Source organism: Arvicanthis niloticus, chromosome 6 (assembly GCF_011762505.2).
Source record: "Arvicanthis niloticus isolate mArvNil1 chromosome 6, mArvNil1.pat.X, whole genome shotgun sequence".
NCBI classification, from domain to species: domain Eukaryota; kingdom Metazoa; phylum Chordata; class Mammalia; order Rodentia; family Muridae; genus Arvicanthis; species Arvicanthis niloticus.
In genome coordinates, this window is record NC_047663.1 from 18,761,456 (window position 1) to 18,784,619 (window position 23,164).

At 39.8% G+C, this 23,164-nt stretch overlaps 2 protein-coding genes across 4 annotated transcripts in view; both read left to right on the plus strand.

Annotated features, from left to right (window-relative positions):
• The first annotated feature begins 11 nt into the window (after positions 1–11).
• LOC143442644 (uncharacterized) lies at positions 12–4,754 on the plus strand. The gene has a single exon (XM_076935670.1). The coding sequence runs from the start codon at positions 27–29 to the stop codon at positions 4,641–4,643; it is 4,617 nt and encodes a 1,538-aa protein (XP_076791785.1). The 5' UTR covers positions 12–26; the 3' UTR covers positions 4,644–4,754.
• LOC117709940 (uncharacterized) overlaps positions 4,644–23,164 on the plus strand; it is a 63,226-nt gene continuing 44,705 nt past the window's right edge. For all 3 annotated transcript variants that reach the window (XM_076935667.1, XM_076935668.1, XM_076935669.1), the window contains exons 1-4: positions 4,644–9,296; positions 11,100–11,171; positions 12,167–12,238; positions 16,007–16,078. In XM_076935667.1, the coding sequence (XP_076791782.1) occupies positions 4,768–9,296; positions 11,100–11,171; positions 12,167–12,238; positions 16,007–16,078 (4,745 nt within the window). In that variant the 5' untranslated portion in view covers positions 4,644–4,767. The remainder of the gene's footprint in view (positions 9,297–11,099; positions 11,172–12,166; positions 12,239–16,006; positions 16,079–23,164) is intronic.

Sequence of the window (23,164 nt, forward strand, 5' to 3'; positions counted from 1 at the left end):
ACAGCACTGTGGATTAGTCCCTACTAATGCATGTCATGGCTCCACTGCACTTTGGCTCACGAAGGCTTCTCTTCACGTGGCAACTTTTGTGGCTGCTGGCCCCCGCTGTTCCCATTCCAGAGATCACTGGAAATCCAGTCCAGTTGACTTCAGAGCCCTGGATGCCAACCAAGCTCTGGTCTTGGCACCCTTCTGATCATCCACCTAAAGCCACACATACTCGAAGATCCAAGACAGACACAGGGGGCATTGATCACCTGGGGTCCTCTGTTTCCACAGAGATGTTGTCCCCACTTGAGGAGTTGACTGACAGTTTACTTTTGTTCCAAGACCCTAGTACATTTCAGGAGCTGAACCCAGAGTCTGAGGAGCTTGTTCCCCATAAGGATACGACTGACAAGCTGATACCAACTGGGAAGCAGCCAGGAAATATTTTAACGATAAGTGGGGATCAATATCAGGCTCCTACCCTGCCTGAGTTCAAAAGTACTGCCAGTCTAGTTGGAGCTGCAGATAATCAGTTGTATGAAATAACTGTTCCACCTCTAATGAGCCAGAGTTCAAAAGCAACAATGTTCATTATTTCAACCAAGGAGTTGAAGAAAGATCTAGCTCAGCACAAGAAACTTGCTAAAGTGGTTGTTGGGAAACCTCAAGTTCAGAACCAAATCATGGATGATTATTATGAAGATCTGACTATGAATGAACCTCATTCTTATAGCCTTCCTCTGCAATCCCAGGAAAATGCAGATGAAGCTCCTGAGCTCTTAGAGCAGATTGAATTAGACCAGATGGAGAGACAAACCGGAAATTCAGAGAACGCCCAGCAGGAAGCTCCATATTATTTCCCACAGTCCCCTGAGGAATATGAACCTTTAAATCCAAAAGAAGACCCAGCTCACCATCAACTCCATTATACTTTGTCCACTATTACAGGTAAACCTGTAGATACAGAACTTAAAATAACTTCTGAGTCTATAAAGGAGGTTGTGTCATCTCCATATGAGGAGGAGACTCCAACTCAGACTCCAGGTCCTCTTGTTGGAGCAGAACTTTTTTTTAACCAGCAGCAGAAGCAGCCAGCTGAACCTTCTGAGACTCCTGAGGAAGGTGAATCTCCTGGAATTGATCTGGAATCTTCATTTCAGCCTCAGGAAGATTCAGAGGAGGTAGGGCCCTTACCAACCCAGCAGGAAGATCTATCTCAACATTTAGGCCCTGTTTTGGAGGATGAATCTTCTCTCAGTGAACTAGAGCAACCAATTCAACTTTCTGAGTCTCCTGAGGAGGTAGGATCAGGTTCTGAAAACCAGCCAGAAGCCTCAGTTCAGCCTACAGTGCTCCCTCTAGTCGAGCAAGAGGCTCCATTTGGAGCTCTAGAGTCCCCTATTGAGACTGTTGTTGAATCTTCACCAATTCATGAAATCCAGCCAACTCAAAATGAAGATTACCAATATCACTTGGCAAATGTTACAGTTAGACCTGTGGATGTGACACTTACTATAACTTCAGAGCCTCTCAAGGAGATTGACTCTTCTCTGGTCCAGCAGGAGTTCCCAGTGCATGCTTTAGAGTATTCTAATTATATTGAACCCTTTCTCAAAGAGGAGGAGCCTCCAGCTCAGGCTTCTGAGACTCCTGGGGAAAGTCAATTTGAAAGCCAGCTGGAAGTACCAGTTCAAGCCTCAGAGTATGGTGAAGAGTTTAAAAGTTCTACAACTGAACAACCAGCTCAATTTCCAGAGAGTCATGAAGTGACAGTTTTGCCCTCAAATAGCTATCAGGCTCAGCATTCTAGCTTGTCAGATGTGACTGGTCAACCTTCAGATCTGGATATTACCATAACAGAAAACCCCATAGAGATGGGAACTTCTCCTGTCTATCATGCTGCTGCAGCAGCTCCTGAACAGGCTGAATTCCTGACAAATCAACAGCATGTTCTATCTCAATCCCTAGAACCTATTCTGTATGATAAACCTTTAAGCCAGCAGGAAGATACAACTGGAATATCACAGATCTCTGAGGAAGGAGAACCCTTTTCATCCCAGCAGGAGACTCCAGAACATAATCTAGAGCTGCCTACTGAAGGGATAGCTCATCCTCCAGGTCACCATGAGGTAACAGGTCCACACTTGGGTCATGGGCAAGTTCATTCTCCAGCATCACAGAATACCCTAAGTCAGTATCAAACCCTCCCAGAAGAGGATCAGCATTCTCCCTTTGGTCAAGGGGTCCCAAAGCAACTGGAAGAGTTTTCTGTGGAACCTTCTCCAAGTCAGCAGAATTCAGCATGGCATTCAGTGACAGACGTCTTTCTTTCACCTGTAGATCAAGAGGCAATATTCAGAAGTGCACATTCAAAATCATATAAAACATTTCCAGTGCTACAGCCCACTGCAGCTCAGGCCTTAAAAGCTCCTAGAATGGGAAAATTTTCTCTAATCCATAACATGATTCCATATCACCCTCCCAAATCACTGAAAAATATGGTAACTCACATTCCAGGACACAAAATGACAGTTCCAAGACCAGATCAGGATCAAGGTGAATATACAATATCATCTAATGGTTCATTTTGGCCTTTGGACCTGGAAGTCACTGTAACTTCAGGAATTATTCCGGAGGATAAGCATATACTACCAAAGAGAACTGTAAGTCCACAGACTTATTCTCAAGTAACAATCCCACATTCACAGCATGTTGAGTCTCAGGAGCCAAACCCAGCTAAAACCACAGTTCAACCTTTGGATCTAGAACTTACCATAACTACACAACCTACTGCTGAGGGAGAACTTCCTCAAACTCTACAAGACAGCACATCTCAGATCATAGATCCACCTACAATGCTTGTAGTTCCAGTCCCAGTCTATCATGAGGTGACAGTTCAAACACCAAGTCAGGATCAAGCTGAGTATCCAACTTCACCCACTGTCACATTTCAGCCATTAGACCTGGAACTCACCATAACTCCAGAGGCTACCAGACAGTCTCACCATCCTACAGTTCCACAGCAGACTATCATAGTTCATCCTCCAAAGCACCCTCTGGTGATACATTTAGAACAAGTTCAGAATCCAATCCCATCTGAAGCCACAGTTCAACCTTTGGACCTGGAACTTACCATGACTCCAAAACCCACTGCTGAGGGAGACCTTCCTCAAACTCTAGAAGACAGCACATCTCAGATAATCATAGAACCACCTAGAGAGGTTGTAGCTTTACTCCCAGTCTATCAGGAGGTGACAATTCAAACACCAAGTCAGGATCAAGCTGAGTATCCAACTTCACCCACTGTCTCATTTCAGGCATTAGACCTAGAACTCACCATAACTCCAGAGACTACCAGAGAGTCTCACCATCCTGCAGTTTCACAGCAGACTATAATAATTCATCCTCCAAAGCACCCTTTGGTGATACATTCAGAACAAGTTCACACTCAGCAGCCTACAAAAGAGGCTTACCATTCTACAATTTCAAAGAAGACTATAATAGTTCGTTTTCCAAAGCACCCTCTGGTGGTACATCCAGAACACATTCAAACTCAGCATCCAAACACAGCTGAAGCCACAGATCAACCTTTGGATCTGGAACTTACTATAACTTCCAGTCAAAAACCTACTGCTCAAGGAGAACATTTTCGAAGTATGCAAGAGTCCACAACTAAGATTTCAAAACCACCTAAACAGGTTGTAACTCCAGTCCCAGAATATCAAGAAGTGGCAGTTCTAGCACCCATTCAGGATCAAGCTAAATATCCACTTTCACCCACTGTCTCATTTCATCCCTTGGACCTGGAACTCACTATAAGTTCAGAGCCTCCTAGAGAGGCACACCACACAATTCCAGACGAGACTATGGTTCCTACGCCAAAGTACCCTCTGGGAATATATCCAGGGCATGTTCACATTCAGCATTTAAATCCAACTGCTATCGCAAATCAGCCTTCGGATCTAAAACTTACTGTACACAGTCAACCTAATACTGAGGAGGAACATTCTCAAAGCATTCAGAAGAACACAATTCAAATTACAGACCCAACTAAAGAAGATATAGCTCTAGATCCAGAATCTCAAGATGTGACAATTCCAATGCCAATACTGGAACAAAATGAATTTCCAACACTGCACAGTATGTCTTTACAGGCTATGGATCAGGGACTCAATGAACATTTAGAACCTCCTGCTTGGACTAATGACCCATTAAATCCAAAGGAGACTAAAACTTATCTGACACCACCGATTTTCCTTCATTATGCAGAACCTCCCATGGGACCAGTAGTTGAACCTCCAGATCTGTTTTTTCTCAAAACTACAAAATCTAAACCTGGGCAGGAAAACCCAACTCAGACTACACAATCACCTAAAGAGATTGCAGCTCAAACTATGGACTATAAGAAGTTGGTGTTTCTGGCTCCTGTTGAGAGTGAAGCTGAGCATGCAATCCCATCCAGTATGTCATTGCAGGCATTGGATCAGGAGCTCACCATATCTTCTCAACCTCCTGGTTGGTCCCACCACCCTCCAAATCCAAAGGAGACTAAAACTCATCCAACACCACCGATTTTTCTTCATTATGCAGAACCTCCCATAGGACCAGTAGTTGAACCTCCAGATCTGTTTTTTTTTCAAAACTACCAACTCTAAACCTGTGCAGGAAAACCCAACTCAGATTAAAAAATCACCTAAAGACAGTGTAGGTAAAAGTCTGCAATATAAGGAGGCTGTGTTTCCAGATCCAGGTGAGGATGAGTCTCCAACCCCACCCAATATGTCATTACAACTTTTGGATCAGGAACCTATCATACCTTTTCATCCCAGTAGTGTAGAACAGGGCCCTCCAAATCCAAAGGAGACTAAAACTCATCCAACACCTCCAATTTTCCTTCATTTTGCAGAACATCACATGGGACCAGTAGTTGAACCTCCAGATCTGTTTTTTCTCAAAAGTCCAAAATCTAAACCTATGCAGGAGAACCTAACACAGATTGTAAAACCACCTAAGAAAGTTGTAGCTCAAACTCTTGAATATATGGAGGGTGTGCTCCTGGCTCCTGTTGAGGGTCAAGCTGAGTCTACAATCCCACTCAGTTTGTCATTACAGGCATTGGATCAGGAACTCACCATGCCTTCTCAACCTCCTGCTTGGTCCCACCACCCTCCAAATCCAAAGGAGACTAAAACTCATCCAACACCACCGATTTTCCTTCATTATGCAGAACCTCCCATGGGACCTATAGTTGAACCTCCAGATCTGTTTTTTCTCCAAACTACAAAATCTAAACCTGTGCAGGAAAACCCTACTCAGATTACAAAAGCACCTAAAGACATTGTAGCTCAAAGTCTGGAATTTAAGGAGGATGTGCTTCCAGATTCATTTGAGGGTCTAGCTGAGTCTGCAACACCACCCAAGATGTCATTACAGCCATTGGATCAGGAGCTCACCATATCTTCTCAACCTCCTGGTTGGTCCCACCACCCTCCAAATCCAAAGGAGACTAAAACTTACCCAACACCACCGATTTTCCTACATTATGCAGAACCTCCCATAGGACCAGTAGTTGAACCTCCAGACCTGTTTTTTCTCAAAACTACCAAATCTAAACATTCACAGGAGAACCCAAGTCAGATTACCAAATCACCTAAAAAGGTTGATGGTCAAACTCTTAAATATACGGAGGGGTTGCTTCTGGCTCCAGTTGAGAGTGAAACTGATTCTGCAACACCACCCATGATGTCATTACAGCCAATGGGTCAGGAGCTCACCATATCTTCTCAATCTCCTGGTTGGATTCACTACTCTCCAAATCCAAAGGAGACTAAAACTCATCCAACACCACCGATTTTTTTTCATTATGCAGAACATCCCATGGGACCAGTAGTTGAATCTTCAGATCTGTTTTTTCTCAAAAGTACAAAATCTAAACCTGCGCAGGAAAACCCAACTCAGATTAAAAAATCACCTAAAAAGATTGCAGGTCAATTTCTTGAATATAAGAGGAACGTGTTTCTAACTCCTCTTGAGGATCAATCTGAGTCTATAATCCCACCCAGTATGTCATTACAGGCATTTGATCAGGAACTCACCGTATCTTCTCAACCTCCTGGTTGGTCTCACCATCCTCCAAATTTAAAGGAGACTAAAACTCATCCAACACCACCGATTTTCCTTCATTATGCAGAACCTCCCATGAGACCTATAGTTGAACTTCCAGATCTGTTTTTTCTCAAAATTACAAAATCTAAACCTGTGCAGGAAACCTCAACTCAAATTAAAAAATCACCTAAAGACAGTGTAGCTCAAAGTCTGGAATATAAGGAGGCTGTGCTTCCAGATTTTGTTGAGAGTCATGATGAGTCTCCTACACCACCCAATATGTCATTACAACTTTTGGATCAGGAACCTATCAAACCTTTTCATCAAGGGCCTCCAAATCCAAAGGAGACTAAAACTCATCCAATACCTCCGATTTTCCTTCATTATGCAGAACCTCCCATGGGACCAGTAGTTGAACCTCCAGATCTGCTTTTTCTCAAAACTACCAAATATAAACCTGTGAATGAGTACCCATTTCAGATTAAAAAATCACCTAAAAATATTGAAGATGAAACTCTAGAATATAAGAAAAAGGTGTTTCTGGCTCCTGTTGAGAGTGAAGCTGAGCATGCAATCCCACCCAGTATGTCATTGCAGGCATTGGATCAGGAGCTCACCATGTCTTCTCAACCTCCTGGTTGGTCCCACCACCCTCCAAATCCAAAGGAGACTAAAACTCATCCAACACCACCGATTTTTCTTCATTATGCAGAACCTCCCATTGGACCATTAGTTGAACCTCCAGATCTGTTTTTTCTCAAAATTACCAAATCTAAACCTGTGCAGGAAAACCCTACTCAGATTACAAAAGCACCTAAAGACATTGTAGCTCAAAGTCTGGAATTTAAGGAGGATGCACTTCCAGATTCATTTGAAGGTCAAGCTGATTCTGCTTCACCACCCAGTATGTCATTACAGCCATTGGATCAGGAGCTCACCATATCTTCTCAACCTCCTGGTTGGTCCCACCACCCTCCAAATCCAAAGGAGACTAAAACTCATCCAACACCACGGATTTTCCTTCATTATGCAGAACCTCCCATGGGACCAGTAGTTGAACCTCCAGACCTGTTTTTTCTCAAAACTACCAAATCTAAACATTCACAGGAGAACCCAAGTCAGATTACCAAATTACCTAAAACGGTTGATAGTCAAACTCTTAAATATATGGAGGGGTTGCTTCTGGCTCCAGTTGAGAGTGAAACTGATTCTGCTTCACCACCTAATATGTCATTACAGCCAATTGGTCAGGAACTCAGCATGTCTTCTCAACCTCCTGGTTGGTCTCACCACCCTCTAAATCCAAAGGAGACTAAAACTCATCTGACACCACCGATTTTCCTTCATTATGCAGAACATCACATGGGACCAGTAGTTGAACCTCCAGATCTGTTTTTTCTCAAAAGTACAAAATCTAAACCTGTGCTGGAAACCCCAACTCAAATGACCAAATCCCCTAATGAGATTGTTGCTGAAACTTCAGAATATAAGGAGTCAGTGTTTCCAGTTCCAGTTGAGGGTCAAGTTCAGTCTCCACTACCACCCATTATATCATTACAGAGTTTGGATAAGGAACTCCTTATATCTTCCCAACCTTCAGATTGGACTCACCCCCCTTCAAATCCAAAGGAGTCTACAGATCAAACACCACCAAAGATTTTGCTTCATTATGCAGAACCTGCCATGGGAATGGTAGCTGAACCTCCAGATAAGTTTTTTCCGGAATCTACAAAATCTAAACTTGTACAGGAGTACCCATTGGATCAATCTTCTGAATCTCCTTCTTTGACTCATCACCCTCCAAATCCAATGGAAACACTAAACCGTACACCACCAAAGATTTTTCTTTATTATGCAGAACCTCCAATCGGCATGGTAGTTGAATCTCCAGATCTGTTTTTTCTTAAAACTACAAAATCTATACTTGTACAGGAGACCCAAACTCAGATTACAAAGTCACCTAAAAAGGTTTTAGCTGAAACTATTGAATATAAAGATGGCTTGACTCCAGGTCCATTTGAGAGTCAAGATGATTCTCTAACTCCACCCAATGTTTCATTACAGCCTTTGGATCAGGAAATCACCATATCTTCTCCTCCTGGACGGGCTCAGCAACCTCCAAATCTGAAAGAGAATAAAGAACATGAGCCAGAAGAGATTTTCTCTCACCATGCAGAACCTTCAATGGGAATGGTAGTTGAACCCCTGGATCTGCCTTTTCAGAAAACAATGGAATCTAAACCTGTGCAGGAGGCCCCCGCTCAGATTACTGAATCACCTAAAGATGATGTAGTTCAAACTCTAGAATATAAAGAGGTAGCAGTTTCATCTGTAATTGAGGGTCATGCTAAATATCTAACACCCAGTATTTCCTATCAACCTTTAGACCTGGAACTTTTTGAATTCTCTGGCCCCACTACTGAGGTTCATCATTCCACTACTTTCAATGAGACTACAGTTCCTTCTTCAATGCATATTCGTATCACAAGTCCACATTTGCACTCAAAATTTTCTGTAACTCCACAACCTAATACAATGGTTAAGCACTCTGTCCAAATGAAGGAGACTTCAGCTCAGACTTCAGAGATACCTATGGAGACTTTAGCCCAATCTGGAAAGCATTATTCACCAGCAGTTTTAACTTCAGTTTATGTTGAAATTCAACATTCAAATTTATCTGCTATAGAGACTACACATTCTGAAGTCCCAACAACCACAGCTCCTTATCCAGAGGTTGAGCATTTTGAAGTCCCAACAACTACAGCTGTTTATCTAGGGGCTGCACATTCTGGAGTCCCCACAACTATAACTTCTTCTCCAGAGGCTTCACCTTGTGAAGTCCCAACAACTACAGCTGCTTCTCCAGAGATTGCACCTTCTAAAGCCCCAGAGGCTACAGCTCCTACTCTGAAGTGCCCTAGCATAACAGCTCTACCTGTAGATCAGGGTGAGAAACACCCAAGCCCAACTGAAGTCACAGTTCAAGTTTTGAAAGTGGAATCTACCATAACTCCATATTCTGAAAATTCTAATACAGAAAATGATTTAACAATAGAAAAAGATGCCTACAATTACACCAACATATGTGACTTCTGCTTGTGTGAAAATGAGACACTGTTGTGTGTTCATCCCAGCCCAAAATGGAGACTCCACCAAGTGCCTGTGCCAAGGCCCAACACCTACAATGACACTTTTGCTATCTTGTAAGACTCACTTTTTCTTATTTCTGTTTTACAGTCTGCCTGACATGGCAACTTTTCCCTCAAAGCCTTCCCAGACTGTCCTTGTCACCCCAGCTCCCATTGATTGACCTTTTACTTTTACCTTAGATTGTCAACTTTTTATTGTCTTCACTTTCCTTCTTCCTCCAGTGCCCCTTCTCCAAACTTTTATTTATGATAGCTTTATTTTTCTGTACTCATTGCACAACTTTTGTTCTTCTGTTTTACTACACCCTCTTTATAATTTATTTCATTAGTGAAGATGTAACGGACTGATTAGAGAGTAGATTGCAGAGCTAGACTCTTGCGGTTGGACCCCAGGTATTTCATGTGGTAGCTCTGCAACTCTAGGATTCTTAGAATGCTTAGCTGGGAATGAACTTCCTCACCTGTAAAATGGGGAGTCTGATAGCTACTCTCTCAAAGGACTGTTGTGAGGCTTAGTTGAATACATGGACTATTTATCTTAGTTCTTAGCATACATGAGTGCTAGCTGTTAATACTTTGAAATCTCTCAGTTTTGTCCAGAGCTCATTCTTGTTGTTAGCTTTCTCCATTTCACATTCATTGTGTGCATTGCTCAGGGCTAAGAAGCATGGGAGCCATATATGTATGGCATTTTTTCTCTGGAACATGGAATACTAGACAGAGAAAGGGGGGGGGATGCTATGTTAAAACTTTACCTTTGGCTCAAAGTGTTTTTAATTTTAAAATAAAGTAAATATGGGGATTATAAAGATAGAAAAAGGCATAGCTACAAAAATAAGGGTTTAGTAGACTCATTTATCAGCAAAGAGAATGCAATGAGACATATTATGAAATACTTTGAATATCAACTCTAGTGGTTTGAAAGTCACAGTGTGATTTGGAGAATCATGGTAAACTTCTAAGAACTACTGCAAAACTATTTTAAATGGAGAGCAGAACCTTGCTATGTAGTACAGGTTTGCTCTGAGTTCATAATCATCCTGCCTCAGCCTCTTAAAAAACAAATATAGACATGTGTCATATCATTCCAATATAGGATTATTTTAGGACCCAGGTGTTGAGTGATCCAGGGAAGAAGCTTAATTCTTGTTGGCCATGTAGAAGGATCTAGCAAAATTTAGGAATAAAGTGAGGGAGAACTGAGCCACTGTGTCCAATTGGTAGTGGGAAGAAAACCCTGAATCCCCGCAGAGAAGATAGGATTTAGTGCCTGACTAACAGCTGAGGACTGATGCTGCATTTAGTCCCAGCGCTCAGGAGGCAGGCAGAGGTGGTAGATCTTTGGTGAGTTCAATGTCATTCTGGTATACAGAGTGAGTTCCACACCAGACAGGATTAGAGGTAAGACCTCATTTCAAAATAAAAAAAATGAGCAGTTTCTGTCCTTGAGGAAGATGAGGAAGACAGTTTAACAGATGGACTCAGAGGCAGAATGAGAACAGCACATGGAGTTGTTGAGTTCAGTTGTAGGCATTTTCTTTATTGGTGAGCATAAAATTAGCTTAGGTTGAGTGGAGATGTCCACTATCAAGCGAAAAGGGTTTTTTTTTTTTTCTTCCTTAACATAAGAAAAATATGTTTAAACTGAGCAAATATCTCACTGCTTGCACCAGTAGCCTTGTATTGTTAACTGTGCTCCCTTAGAAACAGATAGATTCAGGAATTATAAAGTTGGTGTTATCTCTAATTCTGTATTAGAGAATTAGAGATAACTAATTCCATGAAGGTGTTATGATTTTTACTGATTCTGCTTATTCTTTTCCTATTTATTCAAGTATATCAACTATTTCTCCACAGAAATTTTAAAGGAAATGATATTTCTTACATTGACAAAAATGTATGGAAGGTATACCGCTGGACTGAGAAACTGTGAGTAGTGTGTGTAGATAGATATAGTCTCTGCAAATATTATGCAAAATATTACACCAGGACCTTTTTTGTCTAGATTTTGAAGTCAATATATCTGAGGAAAGACATTTCCTCTGGGCATCCCAGTAAATTTCTGTAGAATAGATAGCTCAACATGGAAGGTTTAGGGTGGAGATAGGAACTTCTAATTCCACTAAATAAACAGATAAGTTGGTATTGATTGCATTTTGGTAAGTTGCATGGGTACTGGGTGTGGTTCAGCATTAGTGCACTTGCCTAGTGCATGAGACCAGGAATTGGAACCTCACTTGTGCAGGCAAAAATTTTAATTTAAATGTTGTGGGTTTACATTGAAAGAAGAGGCAAGTTTGATTTGCAGTACAGAAATCATCTATGATGACATTTTTAATGATTAGTAATTAAATAAGAGGGATAGTGAAACCTTCCTTGTGCCATAGTGAGGTAACCACTCTGAGGTAACCACTACTCTAAATTGGTATATATCCATCCAGACACATTTGCATATAGAAAATAAGAGTGTCTCTGCTTTCCTTATCTCTTTTACATAAATGATAACATTTGGCAACTTCTTGTTTTCACTTCATGATATTTAAAGTTTTCTTTCACCTACACAGAGATTTATACTATTCCTTTCCAGTTCTGTGTAATATTTCATAGTATGTACACATCAGTGAGGTTTTAGTATTACCAGGCTGGTGTTTAGAGACTATCTGGTTATTCTGTTACATGTCTGGCTGTAATAAATGTCCTGTATACCTTGGACGAGTGATTCTATAGACCAGATATCTAGAAAGAGAGTCTTTAGGATGGATACCATTGTACATGTGAAATTTTAATTGCCCTAACAATAAGTAGTGCCAACTTACGCTCTAGGCAATAGCACGTGACAGTGTGTACCTCTTCATCCTATTTCACCACCAATGTTCTTTATCTGTTTGATGATTTTTGATCCAGGTAACCTTTTAATTTTCCAGAATTCTCAGTGAAAATTACCTGACTGAATTACATAAGGATTCATTCGAAGGCCTGCTATCGCTCCAGGTTTTGTAAGTTAGTTGAGCATACCTATTTTTAAGTCAATGAATCATTCGTGGATGAATTAGATACTAACATGTCTTCAAGCAGTAAAGTTGTGCAATTATTGACTAGGTTTGTCAGTGCTTGCTTATAATCCCAGCACTGAGGCAGTGGAAAATGGGAGGATTGCTGCAAGTTGGAGATCTGCATGGTCTACATAGTGGGTTTCATACCTGTTCCAGGGCTGCTTGGCAAGAGCCTGGCTCTAAAACCATGATAAAAGACAATCTGCGGTTATGTCTGTCTGTGAGGGTGACAGCCTATCTCTACCATTAAAATGCCTTCTATGCATTTTAAATTTCCCAAATCATATGGACAACTTCAAACAGAACAACTCCATTTACAGAAGGAAAGTGTTAGTAGGATGTGAGTCATTACTGAAACCCACACAACCCTTGTTTTCTGAGGCGTAGGCTTCTATTTAGATCTTCATACCTCCGTCAGTTCCGGTCCATGTTCTCATTTACTGTAGCCCATGAGTTGGGAGTGCTTTGATACTCTTACCGGACTTGTGCAAGTTGATGTGACAGGGTGCCTGATAAGAACAAGTTAAGGAGGCAAGGTTCATTTTGGCCCTTCATCTCAGAGGTTTTCGGTTCCTGACAGCTGGCTCCATTGTTTCTGGGTCTGTGTGTGGGCTTAGAAACCTAACATGTTTACTTATTTAGCCTTTACAAAAAGGTTTAAGACAGCATAGTAGGATTTAAGAAATGAATGTTAACTTTGAATAGTTGTATCAAAGAGAAGAAATTAGACAACTACATTAGTTTGAATTTGAAGGTCATAAACCCAGAATGTTTTGACATGTTTCCCTCCTTTAAGATACAGTCTCATGTAGCCCAGACTTACCTTGAACTCTAAATAGCCAAAGCTGGACCTGACAAATTCTTGCATCTCTTGCCTCTTATTTCTAAAATTCTGGGACTACAGGGATACATTATCACAAGGTTTTTATAATTCTGGGGATCAAATCCAAGGTTTTTGTGCATGGTAGGCAAGACCTCTATCAGCCATGACAGGTATGCCTTATGCTCTTTTATTTTTGAGACTTTGCATCACTCCTCCGACTCCAGCCTCCCAAATGCTAGGATTTCATGCATGTGGCATCATATCTAGCTTTGTAGACAATTTAACCTGAATGAAATTGACAATGAAATATAGTAGTTAAATGGTAGATTATATAAGTATTATTAACATGATTAAGTCATTAGGATAACAGACTGATATTACAGTTTTCAATGTAATAATTTTTATGCCCATGTCAAAATAGATACTGAAATAGTGGTTGATAAGTACATACAAAAGTTTACTTGAAACAAACATCCCAGAAATACCCCTGTTATTTACTGACTAAACAATAAAAAGCAGGGATACTGGCATATGACTTTAATCATAGCACTGGAGAGTTAGAGGCAGGCAAGTCTCTTGAGTTTGGCTGAGACCAGTCTGTTCTATAGTGAGTTCTAGGCCAGCCAGGGCTATATAGTGTCCAGAGACTGTGTAAAAAAGTAAAAAAAAAAATATAATCTCATCTATATTGTCAAGGAAAGACTGCTTGCAGCAGTCATGCTGTGTGTTTAGAGATAAGAATACACTGTGTTGTCAATGCCAGAACTAGATTTCTGACCTGTACCCATAGGGTGCAGAACAGCACAAATCTTTAATCATCACTGATCTAAAAAGAAATGAAGTGACATTTTAAAAATAAATGCGGCATATTTTTAATTAGAGAGCATTAGGAAAGTTGCATATCCAAAGCCTTATAGGGTGTTAAAAATATTTTGTCTGTGGGTGTGGTGATGCAGAACTTTAATCCCAGAATTCTGAAGGCAGAAGCAGGCAGGTCTCTCTGAGTTTAAGACCAACTAGGGCTGTATAATGAGACTTATCTTTAAAAACAAAAACATTTTCCTCCTGTAGACACTCAGAGGATGACCATAATTGGTCCTACTTTGTATTGTTTTTCTGGGGGCGGGGAGGGGCTTTTGAGACTAAAGTACCAAACTTGTTTACCAAAAATGTTTAGAGAAAATAAAATTAATTTAGTGGAGTAGTCCTCTTATTATTTTAGTTTATAAACAATTATTTCATGTTAACATAATCATTAATTTATTTAAATGTCCCTAAATTTTAAAAGTGTTTTAAAATAGAACATGCCAAATACTGCATCTGTTATTGGAGGCACAGAGGTGCATAAGACAAGGCTCCTTCCTTCTCAGAGCTCACATGCTGTGAGAGAAACAACACAAGGGCATGAATCTTAATGATGCAGAGACACAGAAGATTCAGCCATGAAGTCATAATCTGAATCTCTTCCAAATAAGCCACTTTTCTTGAACTCACCAACTATGTGTTTATTTTATGAATATTTGAGTTTGCTCAAATACTTGTATTAGTGTCACACTAATGTAGATAAGATGGACTCCATAATTTCAAGGAGTTTATTATTAGAAAAAGAGATGCAAAAATAATTTTAAAAGCATGATGGGGCTGGAGAGATGGCTCAGCAGTTAAGAGTACTTGCTGTTCTTCAGAGGACCTGATTGTGGTTCTCAGCATCAACATCAGGAAGCTCACACCTCCTGAACTTCTAGCTCCAGAGGATCAGAAACCCTTCTGGTCCTCTGTGAACATGTGCACAGACACATACATGTACAAAAATAAAAGTAAAGTATTTTTTAAAGTACTGAGGCTCAATGGGTAAGAGCACAAGCCAGGAAAGCCCAGAGACTCACACATTTAGTCCTTAGAGCCCACACTAGAGAAAGCCAGATGCAGTGGTGTGCATCTTCAGCCAGCCAGCTAGCCTCCAGGAAGCAGTATGGTAGAAACAATAGACCCTGCTTCAACAAGGTAGAAGACAGGAACTGATTCCTGGAAACTGTCCTCCTACCTCCACACACACACACATATATATATATACACATTCATACATACATATTTTTACAGGTCACTGAGGTATAAATTGTGTCTAGAGCACAGAAGAGGAGAAAAGACTTGAGTTTGGTTCATGGAAACTGTTCCTGTACCAGTGCAATTTGAGTAAGACCTTGAAGAGTCACTAGGAATCATCAGGCAGGTCTCTTGGGGAGAATGTGCTAAACACTATAAACAAGAGTGGAGAAAAAGGTATACATCAACGAGTTAGGGGAGTGGCCTGGTAAGCATCTGCATAGGGCAAAAGGGAAAGTAGATCAGAACCAGGCCTTCTTTGGGTTTGAGTGCCCAGCCAAGGAACCATGATGGGATCATGGCGCTGTAACTCATGTGCTAAGACAGCCAGGAGCTTCAGTGTCACCTGGTGATCTTGTTAGAACTTTGATCTGACAGCACTCCACCCTGTTACCAATTTAGTAATTCTGAGGTAGGACTAAGAATTTCCATTTTCTAAAGCTCCCAGATGCCAGATTTGTGGTTGTAAATTCAGTATTCAGGAGGCTGAGGTGGGAAGGATTATATTCTACATAGAAAGACACTGTGTCAAAAACAAGTCATTTCATAATTCTTTCAGGAAAGACAGCCTCTGAAATCTACCAGAGTTTATAGCTACCTACTTCTATACGAGAAGCATAAAGGTTGAGATAAGGTTTGGGGTTCAAGAAAGTTCAAGTATAAAGCCAAAGGCTTAGAGTTTAAACAAAACAATAATATTATCAATTCTAAATTCTGTTGTTTATTCATACTAATGAGATATTTAATAGCTAATCAAAGCAATATTTCCCTTTTATGTTTCCTAGGGATTTATCCTGCAATAAAATACGCTATATTGAAAGAAGGACATTTGAGTCATTACCTTTTTTGAAGTATATGTAAGTTACAAATATAACTCATTCATATTTGGGATTTTATAACTCCATGCTACGTATTCTGATGCGTGGGTGAAGTTTTGCTAGTAGGAAACAGCCACACTCAGCACAGATAGCAATGTTTTCCCTCACATGTAGAAGACAGGCTTATGCCGATTTTTTTCAGTGCTGTGGACCAAACCCAGGGACTTGTAATTGCTAGGAAAGCACTCGCTCAGTGAGCTAAACCCACAACCCTTAGATTTACATGTAAATACACACGTAAGTCTCATGAGCATAGAAGATGGACTATGGAGAGCAAGAGAGAAGCCTAACAGTATGTAGAGCAAGAGAGGATGATGGGAGAAAAGACACAGTGTTTTCTGTAGGTTGAGATCTAGATTTAAGTGAAATGTGTGTGTGTGTGTGTGTGTGTGTGTGTGTGTGTGTGTATTTAACATGAAAGGAAAATTGAGACTCTGTGAGTAGGAAGGGGGAGAAGGGGGAAGGGATAGTGAAGAATGGTAGGTAGGATAAGAAGTAAGTTATAATGCATACATATATACATATATACCATATAATGTGAACTGTCATGATGAAACCCATTATAGAAATGAAACATTTTGTAGCTGTCTTGAGCACTTATTCCCCTAGACTGCCAGTTGGTTCTGACAGGAGGTGCCCTTGGGGTAGACAATAAGGCAATGAGCAGCCGTCAGACTGGTTTTCTAATGCTTTAATTCCACACTCGGGGTCACACACAATTGTTGTGGTTGAGGACCGGACCTCCTCTTCCACTATCACACACAGACAAAAGAATGTAACTGCTGTGGCTAGTATTCCTAACAGAAGGATAGATAACATGTCATTACAAGACCTGACCACCGCGTCTCGGGATCACCTCTTTGCATTCAGCGAGTCTTGCTCCGATGGCTCGGGTCAGTTCTCTGGGCCCACTGATGATCAGTTGGTGGTCTGTATCTCGTTCATTCATTCGTCGGGCTGAGTGGAGTCCAGACCGGCGTGGACTTCACAGGCAGGTCATTTTGGGCCGACTTTCCTTCTCTGGTCAGGGTTCTTATACTCTATCCTACCCTTATCCATCCTTAACACTTTACTGCAAACGTCACACTTCTTAATCTATACGCAGGGCTCCTCTGCTGGTTATCTCCTTCCAGCCTTGGCTGGGCTGGTCTTGTCTTTTATCCTGGATGTCAGCTGCTTCTCCTAGCTGCTTCTCCTAGCTGCTTCTCCTAGCCTGGCTGTCAGTAGCTGCCTTCCATGTTCACTACATTCCACCCCCTGACACCCGAAATGACATCAACATAAAAGGTGTCACAACTGAGGTCACAGCCTGGGGGTTTACAGAGTCTATCGGCGCAGGCTACTTGTAATGTGTGTTAGTGGTTTGCACATTTTCCTAGGTATTTTCTGTTTCCTAGTTTTAAGCCATGTTCTATAAATTTCATACCAAGTTACATAAGCTGCATATTTTAACAATAAATCTTCAAGTAATGGTCTCATAAGCATTCTCACACAAAAGCTTTGCAAGTTTCCAGGGGTGCAATTCCCCTTGCTATTATTTCTGCCATACCGTATAGTAGGTTTTTTGCTCCAAAGGGATCATGTCTAATGAAATTCTTACACAATTCATAATGCAGATAGTTTCCTTTGCATATATAGCAACTTAGCAAACTAGCTAATACATGAAGCATTCTGTCTACTGGGTGTCTATGTATTAGTTCCATAGGATGATTCAAGAAATGATTCATCAACAATATCAATCTATCCTCAGTATTATCACATGCCAAGTACAAAGTGGTGTATTTGCTCTTGCAGAAATGGCAGGACTCGACTCCGATGTGACCTTCGGTGATTCCCATTCGATATAGGAGATCTCTCAGCACGTCCCAGTGTCTCATGTAATGGTAGCATAGGGTTATTTTTACCCCTTGGGTTTGCATCAGGTCACACCTTCGTCCCGACAAATTTCCGCTTCTTCTTGGCATAATTATTTCTATTTCTGAAACACATGACAATTTTTAACACAGTATATGCTATTCCAATCATCACTGTTATCCACGTTGCTTCTTTCAACCAGTGCCACCAATTATATATTGATGTACAGATGAAATCTAACTGTACTAGTCTTGCTATGTAGTCCCAAAAACTACAGTGCTGCATCTTTTGGTTCCAATCCTTGTGTATGTAAGTATTAGTTCTAACGAGACCTACTAAATTATGTGTTTCTATCATACTTCTTCTCAAGCTTGCTTAAGTTTTCTTGATCTGCTTATCAATGGAGCTTAATTGCTTCTCATTGAATTCAGATATTTCCTGTAGTTTTTGTGTTGCTTGTACAAATTTTTCATAATGCTCCTTTTCTAGGTTCTCCAAAAATATTGTTGGCATTTGGTATAAATGTGAGTATTGTATGGATATCTTTGTCACATATGTTGTATTATCTACATGTAATACTGAGCAGTTGTGTACCACCTCATTATAAATGAGGTGTTGGTATCATTTAATGTTTCCTTGTCCAAATTTGTACAAGTGATTTCCTTTTCTTTGGTTGCACATACCAGAAATGTCCAGTCTCCTGTGCTCATTACTGTGTCTCATTGTTGTTACAGTTAGTCTTGTCTCTGCCATTTTTGTTATTGGTAAATGTGGATATACGAATGCATTTTCTCCTAAAGAGTAGCATTCATCTAGTGGAATGTAAGCTGGTGTGTTATTCATATTTATCCATAGGAAATGATCAATAGGAGTAATCCATTTAGATGTCAATGTTTGTAGTGGGTCTAATTTAGTATCCCAACGTTGTGGTATGGGCTTTGTGTGGTATGCTGCGAATGCGTTGTCTAAGAATGTTTGCATCACATGTATTGTGTATATTCCTTCTTCACACGAGCTATCCTCTGTTGGATTGATTAATGTTTGGAACTCTGATGTTCGTCTCCCTAATCCTGATGTGAATAGTGTATCTAGTTCTGTTTTGACTCTGTCTAGTACTCTTGTGTACTGCATGCACATAATCTGGTTATGGTTAGTGTCTATCATTGTTTTTAATACTTTCTCCTTATATTGCCAATCTTTTTTCAAGATTTCCTGTTCTGCTCTCATTTGTTGAGTTAGTACATTAAGTGCATCAATTGAATTGGATATCGCTGAGAGTGCTTCTGAGGTTTTCCTATTGAGTTGTTGTATATGATAGAGTTCTGCTTTAATTGTTTCCAGCATTGCTGCTGATACTCCTCCTCCCATTATGCCTCCTAACAAGGCTCCTGCTAGGACTGCTCCTAACAACATAAGTTGTAAAGGTTTCCTTCCTATCTTTATTGGGTTGGAGTATTGTAATTCATAATTCAGTTTGTTGGAGCAATATGTGTTTGGTGGTTTGAATACTTGTAGGTCCATTTGTAGTTTAATTTTCCTTACTCTAGGGAACAATATAACCTTTGCTGGTAATTGTAAGTCTGGTACTATCATAGGTGCTTTTATGACCTTTGGGTTTCCAGGTGGTGGGTATAAGTATCCTTGTGGGAAATGTGCTGTATATAGTTTGTATTTTTTTTGTTTATGTGTTATTTCACCTCTATCCATTAATTTACCTTCATGATATTTCTTATCGGGCCATGAATCATGTGTTATTGGTATGTGGTAAATATCATCCCAATCCAATTTTAATGAAGAGTTCATACCTTTTGGTTTGTGTGCTATCCATTCTACTTGTTCCCATTCTTCGTATTCTGGGTTCAAAGCCCATGAAGAAAAGTAGTATGGATATCCTGTATGCCAATATTGTATTGCATACTTTTCTGTTAGGTTTAAATCCTCAGACCAATCTATAGACAGTGTTATGTTGGTGTTATATCTCACCTTTGTGTTTAGTTGTGATATGTGATTTGCTTTTATTATTATTACCTTTCTCACTCCCTACTTTCACCAATGTGAATTCCATTATTTCAGGTAATTTATACGTTATGTTTTCATATGCTTCTGTTATGTTGATAGGTGTTGTATTCTGATTCATCCATGCTATAACTTTTGATGGTCTATATATGGTGCCTAATGTGCTTTTTATGTCATATGGTATCGGGTATTCATCTAATCCCGATCCATAATGTGCACATATGTGTATGCCTTTTTTATCTGTTTGTGTTTCATTTATTATGAAGTTTTTTATTGGTCTATTTGTTCCATTATATATGGGGTACCACTCTGTCTTTTCTGTAGTGTTTCTAAGTATAAGCACATTTTGGGTGTCATTCACAAATATCACTTCTTTTTGATGTGGTTTTCTCAGTTCTGTCCATGCTTTAGTCTGGTTAAAATAAACATTTTTGGCATTTTTAAAGTTATTTATTTGTGGTTCATCAAATCCATGTGTATTTGTAAGTATTGGATTATGTTCTAAGCATAACCATGTCCATGGATATGATCCATTGACGGAGGTGTTGTATACTAATTGACCATAGTAGCATGTGTGTGTAGGTATAAGGCATTGTGGTCTTGTTGTCCATGTCCTTAACTGTCCCCATGGCTGTGGTAATATTGATGTAAGTATAATTGGGACTCTCCAATGTTCTACTCCTAATGCTAGTACTTTGCTCCATAATGACCAATCCCAAGTGTCTTTGGTTGTTACTTTTGGGATGTGGTTTGTCTTGTTAATCTTATGCCCATTTATTTCAATGGTATCAATTTCCTTGTATGGATTACCATTATTATCTACTGGTGTCAGATTGCCATAAAATGGTAGGTTAGGAAATTCAGAAACACATAATATGTTATGCTTTTTTACTGTTTCATTTAAGCTGTTCAAAAATGAGTTTGGGCATTTCTGTCCCCAGGGTTCTGGTAGGTTTGGTATCCCTTTTCTAATAAAGTTTGGTTCTAATTTTTCTTTTACTATTGCACACTTTCTTGATATAGTTGTTCTACAAGGGTCTGGGGTAGTTATGGTAGTTCCCTCTTTATCAGAATAATTAGAATAATCAGGATCAGAATAATCCTGCTCTTCTATTTCTTCTGATGTTTTGTTATACCAATTACCCACAAGGCCTGTTTGCCATGCCTGTGCTATCATAGGCGCATACCATGTTCTAGGGTAGGTTGTATTCATAGCCATTCCACAAGTGAAAGTTTCATATAATTTATTTTCTTCATAGAAATCTCTATATTGTATAGCCATTGTTCTATATTTATTATTTACTTTTAGTGTAACTGTCTTAAAAGTTATTCCATGACTTCCATGCTGTGGAATATATTGCCATATTGCTAGTTTTATTTGCCCATAATTCAATCCAATGACATTTTAATGGATTTTGTTCTTCTAGGTCTGTTGCATTCATATTCATATCTAACATGTATGTTTTGAGATGGTAGATTGATCCTACAGCTTTCCTAAATTGATCACATCCTGTATACCATTGATATTCTATGCAATATGCATATTTCTGCCAAAAGCTACCAAAGCTAGTTGTTATATGTCCCCAATCTCTAAAGTCTTTCCAGTATTCTGGCATTCTTTCACTGATGTTCATCACATTCCTTTGTTGGTATGCCATAGTAAATGTTGGAAGGGTGTTTTTTGTGGCATGCGCTATAGTCATCGTTCCTAAGATACAGAGTGCAACCAGCACATAGTTGCATTTATACCCCTTTGTATGGGATGGGCGTCTGTGGCATTCCATAATATTGGACAAATGCCCCATGCCCAGTCTGCTATTGGTAATGCTCCCCAAATTATCACTATCAGATTTAGTATAAATAGCATGATTATTTTTGCTATTTTGTTCCATGATAGCATTATGCTAGAGACTCCAAGGTGACCAGTTGCAAATCTTTTTTACCTTGCGTTATCCACGCGTTATTCCTGGTTCCTTGGGCTACAATTTCTGCTCTTTTCAGTGAATTATTTTTCTTGTTCCTGTAAATACAGGTGTATGGTCTAAGTAAGTTTGTGTCCTCTTGTGCAGGGAAGTCTATAACAACCTTCACCTTTTTTGCCTCTTCCAGTGGGGATTGTCTGTGTAGTCTGGGTCTATTATTAAGTTCTATTATTGCTATGTTTAATGCTTTCTGTATGGGTAAGTGTGTTAAGTGTTGTAGCTTTATTTTTAATAATCCATTGAACCTTTCTATTGCCCCTGCAGCAGTAGGGTTATATGCTTTATGGAAGTCCCACATCATATTGTATAATGCGGCTGTCTTTTGTGTTTGTTTTCCTGTAAAGTGTGTACCTTGATCTGACTGTATGATTTCAGGTACTCCAAAAGCTGCACACCATTGTAGTATAGTCATTATACAAGTTTGTTGATCTGGTTTTGGTCCTGATTTTGCCATGCCTAAACCTGTGGTTATATCTACCATTGTACAAGCGTAGGCGTTCCTGAATCCCTTTAATGGTCCTATGAAATCTATTTGCACTATTTTGTTAAAGTGTAATTTATGTCCTATGTGTCCTTTGTAATTGTGTGTAAATCTGGTAATAATTGCTGGACAATTTATACATTTTTTTATCACATTTTTTACAGTGTGTCATCTGACCTTTATGTGTCTTTCATCAAACCATTGTTTAAGGGCATGTGCTCCCACATGTCCTAATTCTCTGTGTAATTGTTGTATCTCATTTTCACTCACATCCTTATCTGTCTCAGGTTGTACCAGTTGGTATTGTGTTCTTATTTTCTTTTTCAGAGGACCAATGTCCTCAATTTTGTATTGTCTCTGTATCTTAATGTTGGTTGCCAATGCAGCCAAATTATCTGCTATTTCATTATTTTTATGCATTTCATCTTTCTTTTTAGTATGAGCATTTACATGATATACTATTATTTTAACTTCCTGTGCTATTTCCCAAAGTTTTATCCATGCATTTCTAGACCAAAGTGGTTTACCATTGATTTTCCACTCTGCCTTTTTCCATTTTCCTGACCATACTGCTATACCATTGGCCACACACCATGAGTCAGTATATAGGTACATGTGTTTTTGTTTTTCTGCCAATGATTGTCTAGCTGCTAATAACGCGGCTATGACTTCAGCGTGTTGTGCGGAGTATTCTACTCCTTGGTCTGTAAGTATCTTACCATCCTCTGGCCT